This window comes from Desmodus rotundus, chromosome 10, assembly GCF_022682495.2.
Source record: "Desmodus rotundus isolate HL8 chromosome 10, HLdesRot8A.1, whole genome shotgun sequence".
NCBI classification, from domain to species: domain Eukaryota; kingdom Metazoa; phylum Chordata; class Mammalia; order Chiroptera; family Phyllostomidae; genus Desmodus; species Desmodus rotundus.
This window is the reverse complement of record NC_071396.1, coordinates 27,370,933-27,391,273: the sequence shown is the minus strand read 5'-3', so window position 1 is coordinate 27,391,273 and position 20,341 is coordinate 27,370,933. Positions and strand designations below refer to the sequence as shown.

At 42.4% G+C, this 20,341-nt stretch overlaps 1 protein-coding gene across 6 annotated transcripts in view; it reads left to right on the top strand.

Annotated features, from left to right (window-relative positions):
- Positions 1-20,341, top strand: part of TJP1 (tight junction protein 1) — a 169,502-nt gene that overhangs the window by 91,863 nt on the left and 57,298 nt on the right. For all 6 annotated transcript variants that reach the window (XM_053912796.2, XM_053912794.2, XM_053912793.2 and 3 more), the window contains one exon: positions 15,797-15,853. In XM_053912796.2, coding sequence (XP_053768771.1) covers positions 15,797-15,853 — 57 coding nt within the window. The remainder of the gene's footprint in view (positions 1-15,796; positions 15,854-20,341) is intronic.

Genomic DNA, 20,341 nt, shown 5'->3' with positions numbered 1-20,341 from the left:
ATTACATCAGAAAGTTGACGTTCTAAAAGTCAGTTAAAATCCTCTTCTACTTCTGCAGATTTTAAATCTTTTTCATCATAAAGTAGCATTTGTTCTTTTTTGCAATTCGAGTAATACAGAAATGCGAAGAGTAAAAATCTCCCCCTTTATAAAATCCACTACTTGAGTCATTTTCGAAGTACTTAATTAAGCAGGTTGGGCTTTTTATGTATTTATTTTTCTGTTGGAACTGTTCATTGGTAGTATCTGGGAGCAGGCATGCTGTCCCTGAGTGTTCTGTTTAGTGGTGAATGCAAGTGAATTCTTTTAAGGAATGTAGTGTTCTCTATTTTAAAAGACTTGAATTTGTATCTTTTTGACTTTATGTTGCTGAAAAACAATCTAAAGGTAAAACTTGATCCAGTGACTTTAAAAAAAAGGCAATATTTTGTTTTGATTTTAAAATAGGCTCCTGTTATTTCCCTTTTCTGGGGCTTCCTTTCCTAGGAAGAAGGGCTTTGTTTGCCTACGACACAGAATGTCACTTGTTCTTGAAGTGTGATCCCCCGCACTTGATAGCCAAGACAGCGCACTTTTAAAAAGGTTATTTCAAGACTGGAGAGAAATCAGTTTTCGGTGGATTGCCATAGTAAAATAATTTAGAAGGAGTAATACTTTTCCTCCTGTATTACGGTATTGAGATTTTACGCTATAATGAAAGGCATCACAAGTTAAATACGGTATTGTAAGGACATTTGTATTCTTAAATATTTATGAGTAAAATGTGAGTGAAAAAGCTTATTATTTTGCATGCTGTATTATGAGGCCTTTGTGAAATCTTATGTAGAGCAAAGCAGGCCATAGAAAAATAGGTGAAAGGAAATAATATTCATCTGTTTTTGAGTCACATTTAATTTTTTAAGGTGATTAAAGTGCTTACAAAGAGACAGGCCTCTATACTTAATACTTTACATATGATACTTTTGTTAACCTCACCCTCAGTTAAAAAGATGACATTAATTCGCCAGCTTGCTGTTTTATTTTTTCGTCCAATGGTTTGTAGAACTCCCCTCTAAGCTAATACCTGTGATTCTGTGTTCTTTGTGATGGTTGAATAGCTTTCTGTCCCATTAATATGCTGTAGATCATCTCTGCCTAACTTGTTCCCAGGATTTCACTATTGTAAGTAGCATAATGTTTTTATATTTGTGTACTTATATTGTATATTATATGTCTAGTTCTTAAAAATGGAATTCCTGGGTCAAAGGGTATGTGCATTTAAAGTTCTGATAAATACCAGTACATTTTTCTTCAAAAAGGTTGTAACCTAGGAATAAATATAACAATTATTGGTAAATTACCTGAATTTTAAAGGTCATAAAATAAACCCCGAGTAAATGAGATGAGATAATATACTCGCTGGATGGGGAGAGTCACTGTTGTAGAATATACCAATTCCCCCTGAGTTGATGTATAAATGTAATACAATTTCAAATAGAATTTTGGTGTTGCCTTATAGAAAACTTGATATATTGATGGGAAAGCTTATCTGATAAAATAAATGAAGGGTAGTCATGGAATTTTGAAAGGAGGTCCTAGCAAACCTAATGTGTTATAATTCAGAGTAATTGAAAGCAGTCCGTCAATTCAGCAGCAGACAGTGGAACCAGAGTCCAGAAACATCTGTGCATTTACAGGCTTCTCGTGATTGTGGTTGTCAGCGCTTCACACGCGTCAGGTACTGTTCTAAGAGCTTACCACGAATGAACCGATTTAATTCTCGGGGTAACCCATGAAGGGAGCGCTGCTGTTACTCCCACTTACGGATGGGGAGCTGAAGCACAGAGATGAAAGTAACACCTAAATTCATTTAGCCAGCAAGAGAGAAAACTAGGAATATATGGTTAAAATAACCTAGATTAGAGAAAGGATAGGTTATTCAGTAAACAGTACTGGGACTCTTGGTTAACTTTTTTTGTTCTGTTTTGTTTGAGTGTTTGCCTCAGGCAAAAAAAAAAAATCCAAATGAAATGTGAAAAAGAGCAACTAAGGCAAATCGTAGAGTACTTAGAAGACAGTATAGGACACTGTTTAAACATGCATACGGGAGTTGGAAAGGGCCTCTCTGTACATAATGAACTTAGAAGCAGTAAAGGAAAAGGTTCTCATGTGCGTGAGACACACCTGACTTTGTGAGCACCAATACTGGTGTACCTGGCATAAAATTACTCCAGAGTTGACATCAGGAACCTGGGGGTGGTCCTCTGTCTCACTGAAGAATTGTTCATTACATGAGAAAGTGGTATGAATTATTATTAGGAACGTTTTCATTGGCTGAATCACGGAAAGTGGCTGAAGGAAGTTGTAGTGGCTTCTGGGTTTCCAAGCTGTTTCACTTTGGGGGAGGCAATACAATTTAAAATCGTGCTATTACATAAGCTTATTAGATTTCCTGCTTAAATGTTTTCATTATGTCTCAGGGACCATATCTTTCTCCCTGTGATCACCTGTAAAATTCTAGTGTAGTTCAGTATGAAAATTATTTACACCACTTCTTAGGAATCTATTGTGTCAACTAAGGCATGATGGATTTTTAAAAAATACCTGAACATTTGAAAGGTAACTGTAAAAGTTACATATTTTGCCGTGTATAATGTGCGCCCATGTTTTGTGTGCATTATACACAGGATTATTATACCCATTATTATATTCATGGTAGGTAATCACTACACCCATGTGTAATGAGTGTCCCTATCCCCCCCCCCAAAATTTGGGGGGGAAACGTGCGCTTTATACATGGCAAAATACTGTAGCTAAGTAAGTAAACAAAACTAACTGAAAATTAATCTTTATAGATAGGAGTTGTGTCCTGAGTGGCTGTTGTAATGTAGCTTTTATTCTGGTAGTTACTGATCAATGCCTATTTGTTTCATATTGCTTTAAAGGTGAACTAAAAACTCACTGTCCTTTATGTAATGGGCTTGACTGTAGTGCATTTTCCTGGACCTGTTGTGTTTATACAGTAATTACTATGCACTAGAACTATTTTTATAGTATTTAAGGCAAAAGGCTTTTAACTAATGTTAGCCTGTTTTGCATTGTAGACATTCATGGTTGAAACTGTAATTTATGCACTTGGCTGCTTATCCTGACCACACTTACAACCCCTAAGTTTGTCTGAGGACAGCGCTGTTGGATAGCTGCTTTGCAGGTCACGCACGGCCTCCCCCCAGGTTGTGTAGTGGTGCGGATTGTACTGCGGAGTTAGGAAAGGCTGTCTTCCGCCACCTCCACCCCTGCCTGTCTCTCTGAAATACTGAAGTTTTCATGTTAGGGACTCGTGGATTTTTATTTCATCTTCCAGAAAGATGCTGCCGCCCCTTGATGGCTCTCAGCAAGCGGCAGAGGAGCTCAGCCATCGCACCAACAAATGAGGAGGTTGAAACCAATCTGGGACTTGCAGGGCTGTAATACGGCGTGTGTGGTACTGTTTCCTGTTTGGTTTGAAGGACAAAGATTACAGTAGTTTCACTCATTTTTTCAGTCCTGGAAACAATGCACTGGCTCTGACTTTTACTTGCTCTTTAATCTTTTTTCTATTTAGAGACCAAATATAAACTCACTACAATTCTAAGAATAAAACTGAGTATAAATAAGACAGATCACTATGCTGCTAAGGAAATTGGCTTTAAAAATAATAATTTTGGTGAAAAGTTGGGAAGCGTAATGAATTACATTATATTTTTGGACATAACCCTGACATGATAAAAAAGTTCAGTCTTCCAAAAGACCGTGAGTCTGGCTGTCCCTTCACATGTAGCATCTGCCACCAACCCCTGACAATTCTGCACCCCTCACCCTAGGGTCGCATGCTCAGGCATGCAGGGACCCAGCGTTGAGCACTGACTGAGCACTGGGACGACGGGGGACAAGTGAGGGGACTGAGCAAAGTTACTTTTTATTTCTAGAGTTCTTGATCAAATGCGACAAAAGATTGAAAGATAGTTTATGTCTGGTATGATATTTCTGAAATATTTGACTGGAACATACTTCGAATCTCTGAATTTTGAAAGATAATTTTAAAACTTATTAGTTTAACATCTGATCTTTTAGGAAGAGAGAGACATTAGGATAGTTTCCTGATTTTTAAATTGATCTAAAATTGGCATGTTTCAGAACAGTGCTTACAGTATAAGGCAGCAATAAAAATAGGCCTTTCGCCTTCTCTGACCTAGAGTGCTTCTTCATTTATTTATTGCAGAGAAGAGTGGCTTCAGGTTGCTCCTTTATGGGTTAGCCAGGTGCTTTATTTCCATTGCTTCTTAAACAGATAAATTCTTAATAATGAGAAGGGTGTGGTGAGCACATGGGTAGGAAATTTCATTTTACATCCTAAAAGTGGATGAAAATAATTGACTCTGAATGATCAACTGTACCACAGAAGCACTACTTTAAAACATAAGAAAACCAACGTTGCCGAAATTTTTACCGTAAAACACACCATTTGAGATCCAGTAACAATGCTCTGGCTGTTGTGGATGTCGTGTTAAATACTGAGTCTCCCGTGGCCCTTGCCTTCGGGATGCAGCCAGAGATGAGTTCTATTAGTTTGAGTTATACATCTCGGTTACCGTATCAGAACCACCGAGTCTTACTAGGAGAATGTTGGCAAGCGAGTTGACGGATGAGAGGCCTCAGTCATTCTAGTTTCTCGTGCCCAGAAGGAAGGTGAAAACAGGTGCTAACAGTACTTTCTACGGACATTTACTAGGAACATAAGATTAGCACCTGTACATTTATTAATTTGCTGACATTTCTTTGTTTTGTTTTTTTAATAGTGTGTATTCCCAAGGAGTGAAAGTTCACTTTTTTCTTGGTTATCTTAAGAATTTTCACTCTCTTGGAATTGTCACTAGTAATCTGGCAGGGTGTCCAACCTGCTGCCCGACACAAAATCATACATTTACTTAAAACATGATGAGGTTTTTATGTGATGACGTGTCGTGGTGTATTTAGTGTGGGGCCCAAGACAGCTCTTCTTCCAGTGTGGCCCAGAGACCCCAAAAGGTTGGACATCCTGCAGGGTTTGTACCATTTCCGATGACTGAATTCAACTTGCTTTTTATGACGAGCTCTCTTAATTCAGGACATAATTATCAAACCTAGAAGGATATCAGTAGTGACTAATTTTTTTGGTTAGCTCAACAAACATTGATGGAGCACATTTTGTCCTAGATCCCTGCTCTGCAGAAGCTGGTAGTTTTCAATGCTGTATACTGTCAGTCAGTTGTGAAATGTGTAATTCCCCTTTAAGATCCAAACATTTGTATTGCTTATTCATGAAAAATGAATATGCACACGATATGGTCCTTAATAGCACTGCATGCGGGTGACTTGTGGTTGGGAAAGTAGTGGAATTATGGCTAAAGCCTGGGCTTGCTGTAACAGTTGATTTTCTCCATATTTTTTTTGTTAATTTAAAAGTGCTTTAATGAAATCAGGATACTTGCATGTGTTTTGTAAAAGGATCTCCATAGGAGAAAATATTAAGAACTACAGAGTGTTTACAGTTGACTTACATACTTGTAACTCCTTGAATAAACTGATGTGGAGAATGTACAGTCTGCTGGCTGGTAACTGTTTACTTAGGGTGTAACAAGCTGTGAAATGGGTAACAGTTTGGAGTTTTTTCTCAACAGATATTTATTGCAGACCTGGAACATACCAGGCCCTGTTTCAGATGCTGGAGATAGGGCAGCATACACGTGTCTGCACTGTCTGCACTCCCGGGGCATTGAAATGGTGCAGGCGGAGAGCAACAGGTAGAATGCTGTGCGTGATGCGAAATGCTAGGCTGCCTACCGTGCCAGTTCCAGATCGGATCCTTCCCCCAAAGCTGACAGCGATCTTGTTTTCTGCAGCGCCTGTTTTGTAGCTTTTCTTTATAATTTCACCACTTAATTATGCATGCCATAAGCACGGTAGTTTTACCTGGGAACTTTGCAAAGACAGAACCGTGCAGCGTGGGTTCTGTTGTGTACGGCTGCTTTGGCTCAGCATTGTGTTAGATGATTGATGTTGTGGGTAGCTGTAGTTGGTTCGTTTTCATTGTATTCAGGGATGAACTTCCCAGTAATCCATTGTATGCGAGCTTACTGCCAGATTGGCTGGGAAAAAATAGTTGGAATTAGACTTTGGTGGTTTCAGGAGAGAATGGTGTGCGCCTCTGTCTGAGGGGCGGGAGTAGATAAGCCAGTTCAGTAGTTGTAGGGGTACTGAGTACCCTGTGAAAGGTAGTAGGCTGCTTCCGGTGCTCGCCTTTCAGTGTTGAGGGCCATTTATGACTAAGGCCTTAAAGTCCATCAGCTGTACGCATCCATGCTATTTGATCAGACCAGTAAAAGCCACAATCAGACAAAATATGTGCTTTGGACAAAAAAACAACTAAAAACAAGTCTAGTTTTCAAAGTTTAATTGTGGGAAATCTTTCCCTTTGTGTCCCATAAAGGAGCTTTGGAAGATTTATTTACTAATGGTTTTTGTTTTTAACGGTGATAAATGTTAGAATATTTAAACAAACAAATCTGTGTTTCGATGCTGTAGTGCCTATCCAATCAGAAGACAGTGCCCATGTGGATAGATTCAAACTCTCTTGAAAATGAGAAATACGTGTCAGTAATAAATAATGGCCCCATGATGTTGGGCGCTGATGCTGTGACAAGGACTAAGCTAGGTGTTTAGTGTGTCATTTCACTTAATGTCCCCTCTGTTAGGTACTGCCGGTATCTCTGTTTAATCAGTGAGGAATCTGAGGTTAAATTCACCTGCTCCAGCTAATCACACCCCTGCTCACACGCGTCATCATTCCCGTGTGCATATTCGAGGATGCGCCTGTGTCCTAAAGGAGTGTTGGGGAGCTACCTGTGGAATGGGGTTGGGTGAGTCCTCCACCAGACGGGTAGCATGAATCATAAAGCGCAGGGAGAGTGCCCTGGCGGTCAGAGAGCACAGGTTGGGCTGGAGGAAGTGGCTGTTGCTCAACTCCAGCTGATGGTTGGCAACAAGGAAGACAGGCCAGATCTGCCAGTTTTTTAAAGGAGGCTGTCAATCTGGATTTTTATGTAAATAACCTCGACTTAAATGCTGTCAGCTGACTTCATTCTTTTCTATCTTTTCATTGTGAAATGTAATACCTATATAAAAGTACACAAAACAAACGTACTTGAAAGAATTACTATAAAGTGAACACCCACGTAAACACCATCCAGGTCGAAGAGTAGAATATAGAATATTGCCAGCGTCTCAGAAGCTCCCCCCCCCACCACTTGCCTCTTCCCAGTAACATCACCCTACTGAGTGCTAAGGCCACCCTTCCTCCCCCAAGGCAGCCACTGTTCTCACTTGGTTTTTGAGGTTCCTGTGTTGCGGCGTATCAGTTGATTCGTCCTCGTTGCTGTCCGGTGCTGCATGCCTGTACCAGTGTACCCAGTCTGCCGGGGATGGGCGCTTGAGTTGGCTCCTAATTCTGGCTGTTAGGAATACTGCTTCTCTGAACACTTGCCGATGCCCCTTGGTGAACACTGCCTGTGTTTCGGTGTTTAGGGATGGTGTTGCCCTGGATTGCTTAATGTGTCTTCCGTCTTCGGAGGTAATGTCTTTTCCAGAGGGGTCGCACCACTGACCCTCTGTGCCCTCCGTGAAAGAGTTTCTGAGTTTCTGTGCCCGGTGTCAATTGCTGTAATGCGAGCCTTGCCAGTGGGTCTGTAGTATAATCTCACTGCAGTTCTCATTTGCGTTTCTTGGACTAGACGAGCAGCTTTTTATATTTATGGCCTTTTCAAGCCTTTTGCCTGCTTTTCTTTGGGATTATTTTTCTTCTTGATTTTCCTTATATCTTCTTGGACAAAAACTAGTTGATTCTATGGCCTGTAGCTACAGTTTCCCACCTGGTGGCGGCCTCTGACCGAAAGTTCTTCATTTGGACCTGGGCTGAGGGTAGTGGCACAGAGAAAGGCCGGCGGGGGAAGTTCCGGGAGGGGGACCTGCAGCAGACCGGGTCCTGCATGGAGAGAAATCAGGTAACACAAGGACTGAGACATGGTCATCGAGGGACCCTCAGTCCATATTGCTTTATGACTTTGGGCTCTGGACTCTGAATCTTGGGGCCACCACTTAACAGCTGTTTTATCTGAAATGCTGTGGAAGAGAACAGCACCCCTCTCAGGGCGGCTGGGCTCCGTGCAGTGCCCAGCACTTCATAAGCTGTTACATTAGCCTTATCTTTTAAAAACATTTAAGTGAGGCCCATCCTAATACCAGAGAAGAGGCATATAGCAGCTATGTTTGTGTGTGTGCACACTTGTGCAGACATGTAGTTTCCATGTGTCTGCATTTATGTATTGATTGGATACCGGACAGCGTCAGGCTGAGGGTGAGGAGTCCCAGCCCAGCAAGGTGTGCCGTGGTTTCAGAAAGGCCCTGGCACTTGTGAGTTGTTAAAAGTTGCCATAGCATTAAGCAAGAGAGGCAGTCTGTAGTCTGCTGGACTTGAGAGTGGAGGGTAAAGAGTATTCCAGATTTGGGGTATCCATCCCGTGTGGTGAATGGTTAGCAAATTCTGTTCAGTTTTCACCTCCTGAGCACCTCCTGCATTTCCGCTTGTTCTACCTGTACTTCCTAATGTTTACATCCCCTCCCCCAACACACACGCACACACATACTCACTATAATCCATTACAATCTCTGTTTTTCTCTAACAGCCTCCTAAGAAGTATCATACCCCTTCTCCCCACTTACAGTCTGTTTTTCTAAAATGATCTTTCCAAAATCCACTTTTGATTAGTGTCCCCTCCCCCCGCACCCCAGCTCATCCTAAAATTGCTAGGCGCCTTGTTGCCTTTAGGAGTGAAAGACCAAAATCTGTAATGTCACAGAGCTCCTCCTGGGTTACTTGGCCCCTGCCTACCCCCGTGGCCTCCCCTTGCGTCTTTCTCCTTTGTTCTCCCTATTCCCAAACTGTGCTGTCCTCTCTGCCCTTCCTACCAGGTCCTGTGCTTCCTGCCAGCTTCCTCTTCGAGCCTCCCTCGTGGCACTGTTTTTCTTTCTTTTTTTCTTGTAGTCTTAAGCCTGTGATGATGCGCTTGGTTGTGAAGTTTTTTGGTCTTCCAGTTCTGCTAGCCTATAACCCCCTTGAGGATAAGGTCACACTGATTGTGTCCTCTTATTTGTGGAGCTTAACACAGGGTCTGGCATTTCATAAACTCAGATATTGTTTGAATGAACGAGAGTATGTGTGTACCCTGGGGCTTTTGCATATGCTGTTTTATCTCCCTGGAAAGCTTGTCCCTCCTTCGCCTAGCCCCTGTCCAGTTCTTTTCCTTGAGAACCCTGCCCTGAAGCCAGAGACTAAGTTAGAACTCTGCTGTGAGCTGCCCAGGATTTCCCTGTGTAGCACTTACAACTTGTGCTAATCTGTTTGCTGGATATTTAGTTAGTATCTGACATCTGACATCCCTCCTAGACTAGAGTTACCTTTTTTACTCTGTTACTCACTTCCTGGTAACAGACCAGCTTAAAGCTTACATTTCACCCCAGAAGCTCTGAGAAGCCTCTCTAGTGCGAAGCCTCTAGTGCGTCTGCCGGTCTAGCTGCATTTTCCTTTTCTGCAAAGGAGGGCAACTGCAGGAGCAGCCAGCTAGCTCCTGGGGAAGTGGCTCAGTGGCCTGGTGCCTTGCTGGCAGCCATCTTGGTTGGGGTCCTTCCTAGATCAATAATGAATTTCTGGTCCCCTCCTATGAATTTGCATTCCCTTGTTGATTAGTGAATTTGAGCACTGTCCCCACGTGTTTATTGGCCTAGTGCGTATCCTCTTGTGACGTGTGTGTCTTTAACCTCTCAGCCATCTTTTCTACTAGGGTACTGTGTCAGATAGGTATCATCTGTTGTTTACTTTAAAAATGCAGTTTTACATGAAAATAAAGGATGTTTCTTCTTTGTTGCGGATGGGAAATACCTAATAAACGGCTGTAGTACCTAAGCGGTGTGAGTTAAAACTGGCACACTTACCATTGAACCTGACCTATTACTGCTGCCCGGAGTGGTAAGATTGTCAGCTGCAAGTGCCTGGGCTTGGCACAGGGGGAGGTCCCCGACCTGACTGGAGCGCCTAAGGGAAGCTCCGCAGTTGACACAGAGCTTGTCACCTTTTTACTTAGGTATGTCATGATTTGTTTAAAATAGTGTTTTGATTTAAGGGAAGAAAGGAGGCCACTAATAAAGAAACATGGCCTGGTGAGTCTACAAATTTGGTCCGTTTTTCACTGAGTGCTTTTTTGTGTGAGGATAATGATTTTTCATATGTGTTATTATTTCAACTGAAAGGATTTTTTAAAGCCCCTGATTTTGAATAAATCACAGCCTTAGAGAAAAGTTGCAAAAGTTTTAGTGTCCATATATCCTTCTTCTCACTCCCCTTACATTTTACACAAGCATGGAACAGTTATTGGGAATGAGATGAACATCAGCACCGTGATAACTAAACTACAGACTGTATTCAGATTATGCCAGTTTTCCCTTTCTCTGTTTGAGGATTCCACACTGCATTAAATTGTTCCTTCCTTTTTGGTGTCTCGGAATCTGCCACAGACCCTTAAGTCTTCCCTCTGTCTTTTATGACCTTTGTACTTTTGGAGAGAATTGCTTGATCTTTTTGTGGAATGCAGCTTGATTTGATGTGTCAGATGTTCTCATCATTGGAACAGGTGATGCATTTTTGGAAATCATGTTGCGTCCTGGTGCATCCTGGGGTGGGGTTCACGATGTTGACGTGACTTGTTACCGATGATGTTTACCTTGATTGTTTGGCAAAGGTGGTGCGTCTCCTCTCTGAAGTTAATGTTTTTGTCATCCATATGTATTTGAGGCTGCGTTAATCCTGTTACTCCTCACACTTGCTTTTTCCTGTATCCTCAGTTGCTTTCCCTGTGTCCTCTCTGGCTGCTCCTTCTCAAGTTAGTTTGGGTCTCCTTTTTTCCCTCTAAAATATCTGTCTTCTTGGTCCTTGGGTAATTGGATCTTTTCTCTTGGGTTTACTAGTACTTCGTTGATTACTTCTGGGTCCTTATTTACTCTGATCTTGGTCTCGATCTTACTGCCTATTGCCTGTTACTGCTTGCTGACTGTTCCATGGGCACCTTAAATTAAGGATGTTAAACTGAATCTGTCATCTTGCTTCTGCTTTTTCATTCAGTCCTCTAATTCAGAAACCAGCCCTCTGACTCTTCCCCCTTTTCACTTGAATTTTTAACTGGTCTCCCTGCCACAAAACTGTCTTCCACACATCAGCCTTCAGGACTTCTGGCTATATCATTTGATCACCTGACATGCCCTAGTGATTTCCCCTTGAGTTTCAAGTCCGTAGCATTAGGGACCCGTTGTGATGGTACTTGCACAGTTTCTATTTCTACCCTTTCTCTAGTCCACAGGTGGAACTTGTCCCCCATGTCAAAGCCAGTTGCGTGTACAGCATCTATAACCTTGCTGCTGCACTGTTTCTTCCCCCGAAACAACTTCCCTCACTTTTTCCTGGTCACCCTTCAAGCCTGAACTCCAGTGTCGCTTTCTCGGAGACTCAGCCTCTGATCATCACACACACAGAGTCCTTCCATCCCCCAGTACAGCGCCCTCACAGACCGTTTATGAATTGCTTCCAGCCTTCTTGGGCCGGAGGGAGGAGGGGGGCCTTGTTTTGTCTTCATAGCACTTAGCATGTCTGGTAAATGTTTGATGAATGAATGAATGCTATTATTATTATTATTATTATTATTGCCGTAAGGGTAGTACAGTTTAACTGGCTGCTTACGTATTTAGATAATTGTATAAGGTTTTTCTTATATGTTAAGATTTTTCTTTATTTGGAGAACGCTAGCTTTATTTACTCAATTCTTTTACTTGACCTTCTTCCAATTAATGGTGCACCCTGTGTTCTCAGTTTCTGTTCTCCAGTCTTTTCTCCGTTTGATTTATCGTCCGCCTGAGAGGACAGTGAAACTGCCTCGAACGGGGACCCAAAGTTTTGGCAGGAAGCCCTTCTGAGTTGGCCATCTGAGTCGGGTCTTTGCCAGCTGGAGCTTGGAACAAAGAAACCAAAGAAGCTCTTGGTAGATTCTGAAATGCAGCTCTTTTGCTTCTTCAGAAATTGTGATTCTAGTCAGTTGGTGCCCACTGAGAAATGGACACAGGGCTGAGGGTCCAGTAGCCGGGAATGGCACGATGTCCCCCTGCCTTCTGGGGTGTGTCACTAAGCACGGAATGAGTGGCCTGTGGACTACAGCTGGAATGGCGGTCTGGTAGCGTTTTGGAGCCAGAGGAAGTTTTCACTTGAGAAAATTTTGTCCAGTTCTCTAACTTTATAGGTGAGGACAACTAAGGTCACCTGTCTAGTTAATGGCAGATTTGGGTTCTGGTCTAGGTCATTTTCCGTTTAACAGCATTTTTCAGAGTTACTGAGGAGTGATAGTGCTGGAATCCTGCTGTAGGAATCACACTTTTCCCTTGGTCTCCCACAAACCTGAAAGTTTGGGGAATGAAAAGTATAGATTTCTGGAAGGTCTTGGTCCAAGTTAACAAAGTTATGCGTCCTGCTTTCTTTTTTTTTTTTTTTTTTTGATGAGAAAAATGACAAGCGAGTTTACAATAAGGGTGTTGTTCTAAAAATCATTTATTTGAATAGATAATAGATGAACTTGATGGAAACTGCAAAAGGATTCTCAGTGAAAAGGAAAGATTCTCACCACCCCACCCCCATTTCCGTTGCCGCACCTGTGAGGCCCCTTGTTGTTTGGATCTTCCATAGGAACCCCCTTCTCCTTTAGTCTCTGTGCAGTGCGCAGGAAAGAGTGCTGCAAATGCGCCAGTGCATGTGTCCTCTCCGCTTTGGCCTTCGGTTTCTGAGTGATGATGCACCATGGGAAGCTCCTCCCCCTTTACCCCTCCACAGTTGATGGTGGTGGTTTTTGAATACAGCAGAGTTGAAAGAATTTTACAGTGGATACATACCCTTGAGTCCGGACAACTGAGATTCTCTTCTCATATTTTACTGTATTTGCCTGTCCCAGATCGGTGTGCTCGTCCCTCTGGTCATCCTCAGTGCTTTCAGGACTCCTCCCCGAGGGTGGCTGCGTTTACAAACAACTGTGGGTAGAATTTTGTTGCTTTTTCCACTGAAGGAAACCAAGGGCTGGAGAGTGAAGAGAGATGACGTGGTTCATTGTTTAACCTAGGAAGACGTTTTATGCTGTTTTTTTTGTTTGTTTTTGTTTTTAAGTAATAAGTATTGGCAAGGCATACTACTCATTTGTATTGTGGATCGAATTGGTTTAGCATGCTGGTCAGGAGCCTCCCTGCCTGCCCTCTCTTGGTGTTTTACTCTCTGTTGCCTTCTTTCTTATACGTAGGTCTCCCATCTGATAAACCAAGCTAATAAGACTGTGTTTGGCTTTCACAGAGAAGTGAGGTATTACATTACATCACCCTTTTTGGGGAAGCCATTGAATTAGTTGAGATGTGTACTTTTCTAATCCCTCCAAAGAAGAAACATATTTTGATTGGAATGCTGAGAAGAATTGTTTTAGTATTTTTATCTTTCCCCTTATCGTATACAAAAAAAATAATTGAAGTTTCTCTTACGGTACTCTTAAAGTTTGTACCATGAGACCTTAATAAATCCCTTAGTAGATTAAATGCCTTTTATAATTAACTATAAAGCAAAATAGTCTTCTTAAATATTTGGTTTTCCTAAATCTAAGTTAAAAATAGATATTTGAAGCTTCAAACAGGATTTAGTAAATGTGGCTTAAAATACTCTGGCACTGTACTCTGATTGGGAATGCTGAGAGGACAGCCAAGAGATAAAAGACCTAATGAAGAAGTGTCACCCCTGATCCCTTCACTGGGCTGTGATCGCTGTCAGCATTTTGTCCTTTCAGCCTTGTCTTCCCTACTCACGTTTCAGCCAAATGCGGCTAACAATGTATAAGCTGTTCACAGAATTAACGTTAAGTCAGTTTCCCTGTTTGATGGATATTCTCCCACAAAATGGAAAACTGTGCTCATTAAAACCACATGGAGGATGGGGATCCCTTTGTTACCCGAGTGGAGGCTGTCCAGGCCTTTGCCTACGGGGCCCTCTCAGTTCCCACCAATGGGAAGGGCATTGGAAAGACCGGAGGCAGAGCCGCAGGTGGAGACGGGTCAGGAAGAGAGGAGCTGGGGCTGAGCGAGCAGCTTCCGTCTTTAATAAATACATCAGCGAAGGGTGGACACACTCACTCTTAGGGCAGGTATTTTGATCATACGTGTTTTTTAGTAGAACTCTTAATGCTTGTCAGCAGAATGACTTACATCATTATGACTTCACACTGATGGAGGGATTTTCTTTTAATACATTGAATCCTGGTCAATTTTTGTTAAAACAAAACAGCCCCGTTTCCAGCAGAGGTCTCATTAAAGGGAGGCTTGCTGCACTCGATTGGAAGGTTGAAACAAAACGCTGGTGAGCTTGGCAGTTCTTATCTGTGGGAGTGAACAGAGAGATCCTTTCTCTCCCTCTCATTCATTGGGCAGGAAAGTTAATCTAGTTGCTTTGAATTTAGGGAAGCAGGCTTTCTTCCTAGGGATTCATTTTCTAAAGTAGCATTAATCTTCGATTAAAGTTGCTGTGGGAAAGGAGACATGGGCCCCTGGCACCTTGATGGGCACGTTCTCGCACTGTTGATGACAGGGTGTGATGGAATACAGCTGGCGCTTGTGAAGTGGGCAGTCTCAACAGAACGCTGTGCTCAGCGTTCTCTCCTGCCCCCCACCTTCTGTCACCTCGGCAAAGCCCTTTAAAGAACTGTTTACCGGTGTATTATATTTAGGAGCCCAATTCCATAAAGGGGTAACAGTAAGAGGGGCCGAATTACTTTAAGCCTCCAAGAGCAAACACAATTTATAAGAAATTTATTTTGAATTCTTTAGTGCTCATCCCTCGGGTAGTAATGTATTTCCCTCTCTAGTAAGAATTTTTTGACTGTAGATGAACCCGAACTCTACACAGTGGTTTCGGTAGGACCTTCCTTGGAGCTTGCATTGCTTTTACTTCATGGTGATTCTTGGGGAGTTTTTGTGGAGTTGTCTATTTGTTTTTCTTTTTTTGTTTCATGTGTGGATGTGTGTGTGCAATAGTACACTAGAAAAGCTATTTTTTCTCCCTTAGGAAAAAAACCTTGAAGACAGTTTTGTAGTTTAACCTTAACTGGGTGGGACAGTAGTGTTTAACTGTGATGCAAAAGCAGCCATGCACCAAGCCTATCAGATGGTTCCATCTTGCTTCCTGTACCATGGATATTTATAATCACTGAGTTCAGAGGGACTTGAGTTTTCCTTTTCTTTGCACAGCGTAAGAAATGCTTCAAAATGTTTTATGTGTCAATAGATGTGTTAAGATAATACTATTCCACCTTTTATTCTTTTCTACCTCACATCAAGTATAAAGTTGCAGAATTAGCTGGAATACTGATTTTAGCTGGCAAGAGAGGAACAGAGCGGCATCTGTCCAAATTAAGTTAAAAACAAAGGAAGTTCCTGTGTGTAGTTTCCTGTCTCTTACAGCAAAAGCAAACAAAAAAACCTTCCATAATTATTAAGCTCTTTTCAGAGGATCTAATATAATAGTACGAATGTTAATGTGCTAAATTGTTCCCTAGGTGTTCTCGCTCGCTTTATTGAAGACATTTTCTTAAAAGATAAGTGACTTGTTTTTCTTTTCCTTTATCAGAGCACAGCAATGGAGGAAACGGCTATATGGGAACAGCACACGGTGACGCTTCACAGGGTGAGTTTCTGCTGCAGTAAATAATCCGTGTGTTACTCAGGATATCGGCAGCTTTTGGAAACAATAGAGGAGAGCCAGATGTCAGGAAGCCCAAAGAAAGGGGAAAAACTTTTCTATATTCCTTTGTTTAAAATTAGACTTGCAATAAAGTCTTTATTCAGGTCAAAAGCGAACATGATTACTTTTTCAAATATCCTTTTGGTGGTTATTTGTATATTTGCTGTTATTATTCCTGCGTGAAGAAACTGAAGTTATTTTAAAATTTTTGAGTGATCAGATAAAAGACACTGTACGTTGTATAAATTGTAAACTGCTTCGGCCCTTCTGAGTACGTATGCATGCATTGTAGGCTTGGGATTTAAAGTAAACCAGGTCGTGTGGGTAATAAAATCTTAAAAGATACTTGTTGATTTGAAACATGTAGACCCTGAGCTGTTGCTGAAACACTTGCAGATGGGCACAGAGCAAACAGCAGCAAGCTGGGTAAGAGTAAGAGCTTTGTCCACCCTGCCCTCGAGTACTGGTCTGCCTCTTTCCCCTCTAGAAATGGGCAAGTCGCCCTGGATGGTGTGGCTCAGCGGACTGAGCGCTGGCCTGTGAACCAAAGAGTCTCTGGTTCGATTCCCAGTCAGGGCACATGCCTGGGTTGCGGGCCAGGTCCCCAGTGGGGGCCGTGTGAGAGGCAACCACACGCTGATGTTTCTCTCCCTCTCTTTCTCCCTCCCTTCCCCTCTCTCTAAAAATAAATAAATAAATAAAGCCTTTGGGGGGAAAAAGGAAAGAAATGAGGTTATCATAAGTTTTCTTCTTAGAGTATTGGTATGGTCATTGTCGTTTCGAGTGTGGAACAGCCTTGCATTCCCAGGATGAATTCCTCTTGGTTGTGATGTAGCATCCATTTTATATATCGCTGGATTGATTTGCTGGTGTGTTTTGAAGATACTTGTTTCTATGCTCATAAAAACCAATGGTCAGTACTTTTTTCATGTATTGTTTTATCTGGTTTTGGCGTCAGAGAAAGCTACTAGCCTTAAAAGGAGCAAGCAGGTGGGAAGCATTCCTTCCTCTTGGGTTCTCTGGTGCAGTGGATGTTATTTCTTCCTTAATGTTGGGTCATGTTTATCAGTGTAGCCAGCCATCTGGTCCTGGGCTCCTCTCTGTGGGAAGGCTTTTAAGTGTAAATTCAAGTTCTTTGATGTTCTGTGGAAGTATTCATTTATGTGTTTCTTTGTTAGTTAGCTTTTCTTTTCTTTTTCTTTTTTTTTAGTAGCTTTGATAGTTTGTATCTTTCAAAGTGTTTGTTTTTTCATTTAATTTATGAACATAAAATTACAGTGTTCCCTTATTTTATTGCTATTGATCTGTAATGAGGGGTTTTTTTTTTTTTAATTTGTGTCTTTCATTTCTTGGTTTGTCTGGCTAGCAGTTGAACAATTTTGATTGATCTTTTCAAAGTACCAGCTTTTGTTTTCATTAATATTTTTTGTTCTGTGTTCTGTTTAATTGATTTCTACTCTTATTGTAATATTTCCTTCTGCTGACATTGGGTTTAAATTGTTCTTTTGTGTAATTTCTTAAGGTAGAAGCCAGATCATTCTCTGGAGATCACAGGCATTATCATCACATTACATTTGTTTTTTCCTAGTACCTTTTAGTTTTTAAATAGGCAAAATAAGACACATCAGATAAAATGTTTCTCCTTTCTACTATTTTGCCTTGTTTTGTTAGGAATTCAGGGGTGGCGAGATTGTGTATTCGTTACAGATCATTAGCTTATGTAATGCAGAAAAATATCTTGGATGCTGAGAGAACAGAACCTGATTTTCTGAATGTGTTCAGTGTCATACCTCATAGTAGGGGTAATACTCAGGTAGGTCTGAGAGCTCCTGTCCAGAAGGGTGGTGTGAGTTTACTCAGTAGTCGGCCTCTTCCAGGGAGCTTCAGCCTCCTTTTGCCACGAGAAGGGCGCCGGCCCACCGAAGTGCGGTCAGAAGACCCACGGGATGAGGTAAGTGGGCTGTTCCTAGCGCTGTGGTTCTTAGGCAGGTTAGCCGTGTGCTGGGAGCAGAGCTGTGCTGCCTCTGGGCCTCGCCAGAGAGTCTGGGACAGAGGGGAAGTCCTCAGCCACCATCCCTCCAGGAACTGGTTTTGAAAATAGCCCTCCCTGTCAGCAAGCTGAGAGACTTCTCTGTCGAACCGTAATTCATTTGACTTCATTCTCTGAGGCTGCAGCACAGTCCTTGGATGTTCCGAGTTGGTCCAGAACAAAAAGTTAGATCAGCTAGAGCATTGTCAGCAAACTTGGGCTGTCAAAAGCCTGGTGATAATAGTTCAGGCCTTGCAGGCTAAATCTCTCCCTGCTCTGCAACTCTGCAGTTGTGTTGCAAAAGCAGCCGTGGACAGTGGACAGACGAATGGTGTGGCTGTGTTCCAGTAAAACTCTACAAAAATGGGCAGCCGGCGTGATTTGGCCTGCGGGCTGTGGCTTCTGACCGCTGGTGCGGGGCAGTTTTACTGTACAGAGAAGTCAATGGGGTCACCCCCAGTCGACTCACTTGGTCTGGGTTGGGGCCCCTAACATTGATTGTGAAAAAGGTTTCACTTCGAAATGGAAGGCCATAGCCTCTGGCATCAGATTTTTGAGAAACGCTGACAGAGAAATGTAGAAGGCATTCTCCTTGAGGTGACCCAAGTGGCTTTGGTAACAGTTGTGAGCGAGGGGGACAATTTGAGGCTGTGCTCTTCAGCAGTGAGCTGCAGTACAGATACCCCGTGTTGCCAGATAAGCACAAATTGTATTCTGTGACCTGGATGGTCAGTTACACGTGAGGTGGGGGTAGCTTTGTCTTTTAAATGTGTAACAATTCGGTGGGTTAGCAGTCAACATTACCTGCTGTTAATCACCGAGAATAATAATAGGATATGCTTTTGTGTTGCTCCATTCTTCTGTTTGCATTCCCAGAGGACACTTTCTTCATGTTAGAATATTAGAAACTACGGAGGAAGTTCTATTCATTCTTCAAGGCTAAGGAGTTTTCTGGTGTTCCAGTGTGTGCCAAGCACTGTCGCAGTCCCTGGGATTACATCAGAGGACAAACACAGGCAGAGCTTGCTGTGGACTCTGCTCTCCCCGCGGGGCCTCAGCCACGGGGCACTGTACCCTAGGTGGTTGTCTACCCTGGCCCCTGCTGCCTCATAGTGTCCTGCAGGGTCGGAAATCTCAGTCATGTTACACCCCCTTCCTGCTTAGTGCCTGGTTAAAAACCCAATGAAATGTCATTTCCTAGAGGCCACCCTGGTCAGCAGAGTCACTGTCAGGAGGTCTCTGTGGCAGCATTGTCCGGTAGCCCCTATGTAAGTTAGAGTTGTCTGGTCTTCATGTTAAAAACGAAAAATGGGTGAGATTCATTTTATAGTGGATCTTATTTATTGGCCTCAGAATATCCAAACTACCATTTTCAGCATGTAGGCAATATTTAAAAATTGATGTCCTTCACTTTTTCCCCATAGAGTCTTACAAAACTGATGCACACTCTCTAATTGCAGCGTGTCTCTGGTAAGACCAGTCACGCGCTCAGTGCTGAGCAGTCGAGTGTCTCCCGTTTATCATAAATTCCGTTTCACTCCTGGCAAAGATGTAAACACAGAAGTTACTGCTGTTGATGGCTCTTACGGTCTCAGAAAGGAGAAACACGGGGAAAGGAAGATCCTCTGATGCTCTTCCCTCCATTCAGAAGCTATGACCACATACTGTGAGCGTGCACATACAAGCAAATGAGATCATACTGCACGGCTTTACCCCCCACCCCCCCATAATAATACACACTGTCTGGGACATTTTCTCATGGAAACATAGAAAAACCAACTACCTTTTGACACATTTAAAAATTTATATGGTCAAGATACATGAGGAAAAAACAGAAAAACAGAATATGTCTATTGAAAATTCCCTGGGAAGGCAGCCACTTTAGTTTTTCAGTAAGCCCAGCACCAGGCCTCCGATTGCCTCAAAGTGGTAATAATCCACCACTCTCAGTCTTGATTACTGGAAACGGCAGTAGTAATGGTTTACCTGTGATATTCCTGTTCCTCTACCCATTTAGAAAAGTGGCTTTACTCTGTGTCTGTCACATGACTATTACATAGTGTAGTTCTCGCACCCTAACCCCTGTGTCATCGTACTGCTGTAAGTCAGGGTATAGTGAGTGCTTACCACCAATCCTCCCGTGTCCCTTGCCATTTCGATTGTAAGAATGTCATCCTCTTCTAGATTCCATAGGGAAGGACCATGGGAACAGTACCCTCTGTCTTCCTGCATGTTACTGGTTTGTGTGTACCTCTCTATTTGACGGTCAGTTCTACTGCATGTAAAGTCCTTGGCTCACTGTTCCCCTCGAGTGTCTCTGTATTCTCTTTGGCGTAACATGTTGCTGCACGGATGTGACGATAATCGAAGTTTCTTTTCTTTCTAAGTTAAAAGCTCTTCTT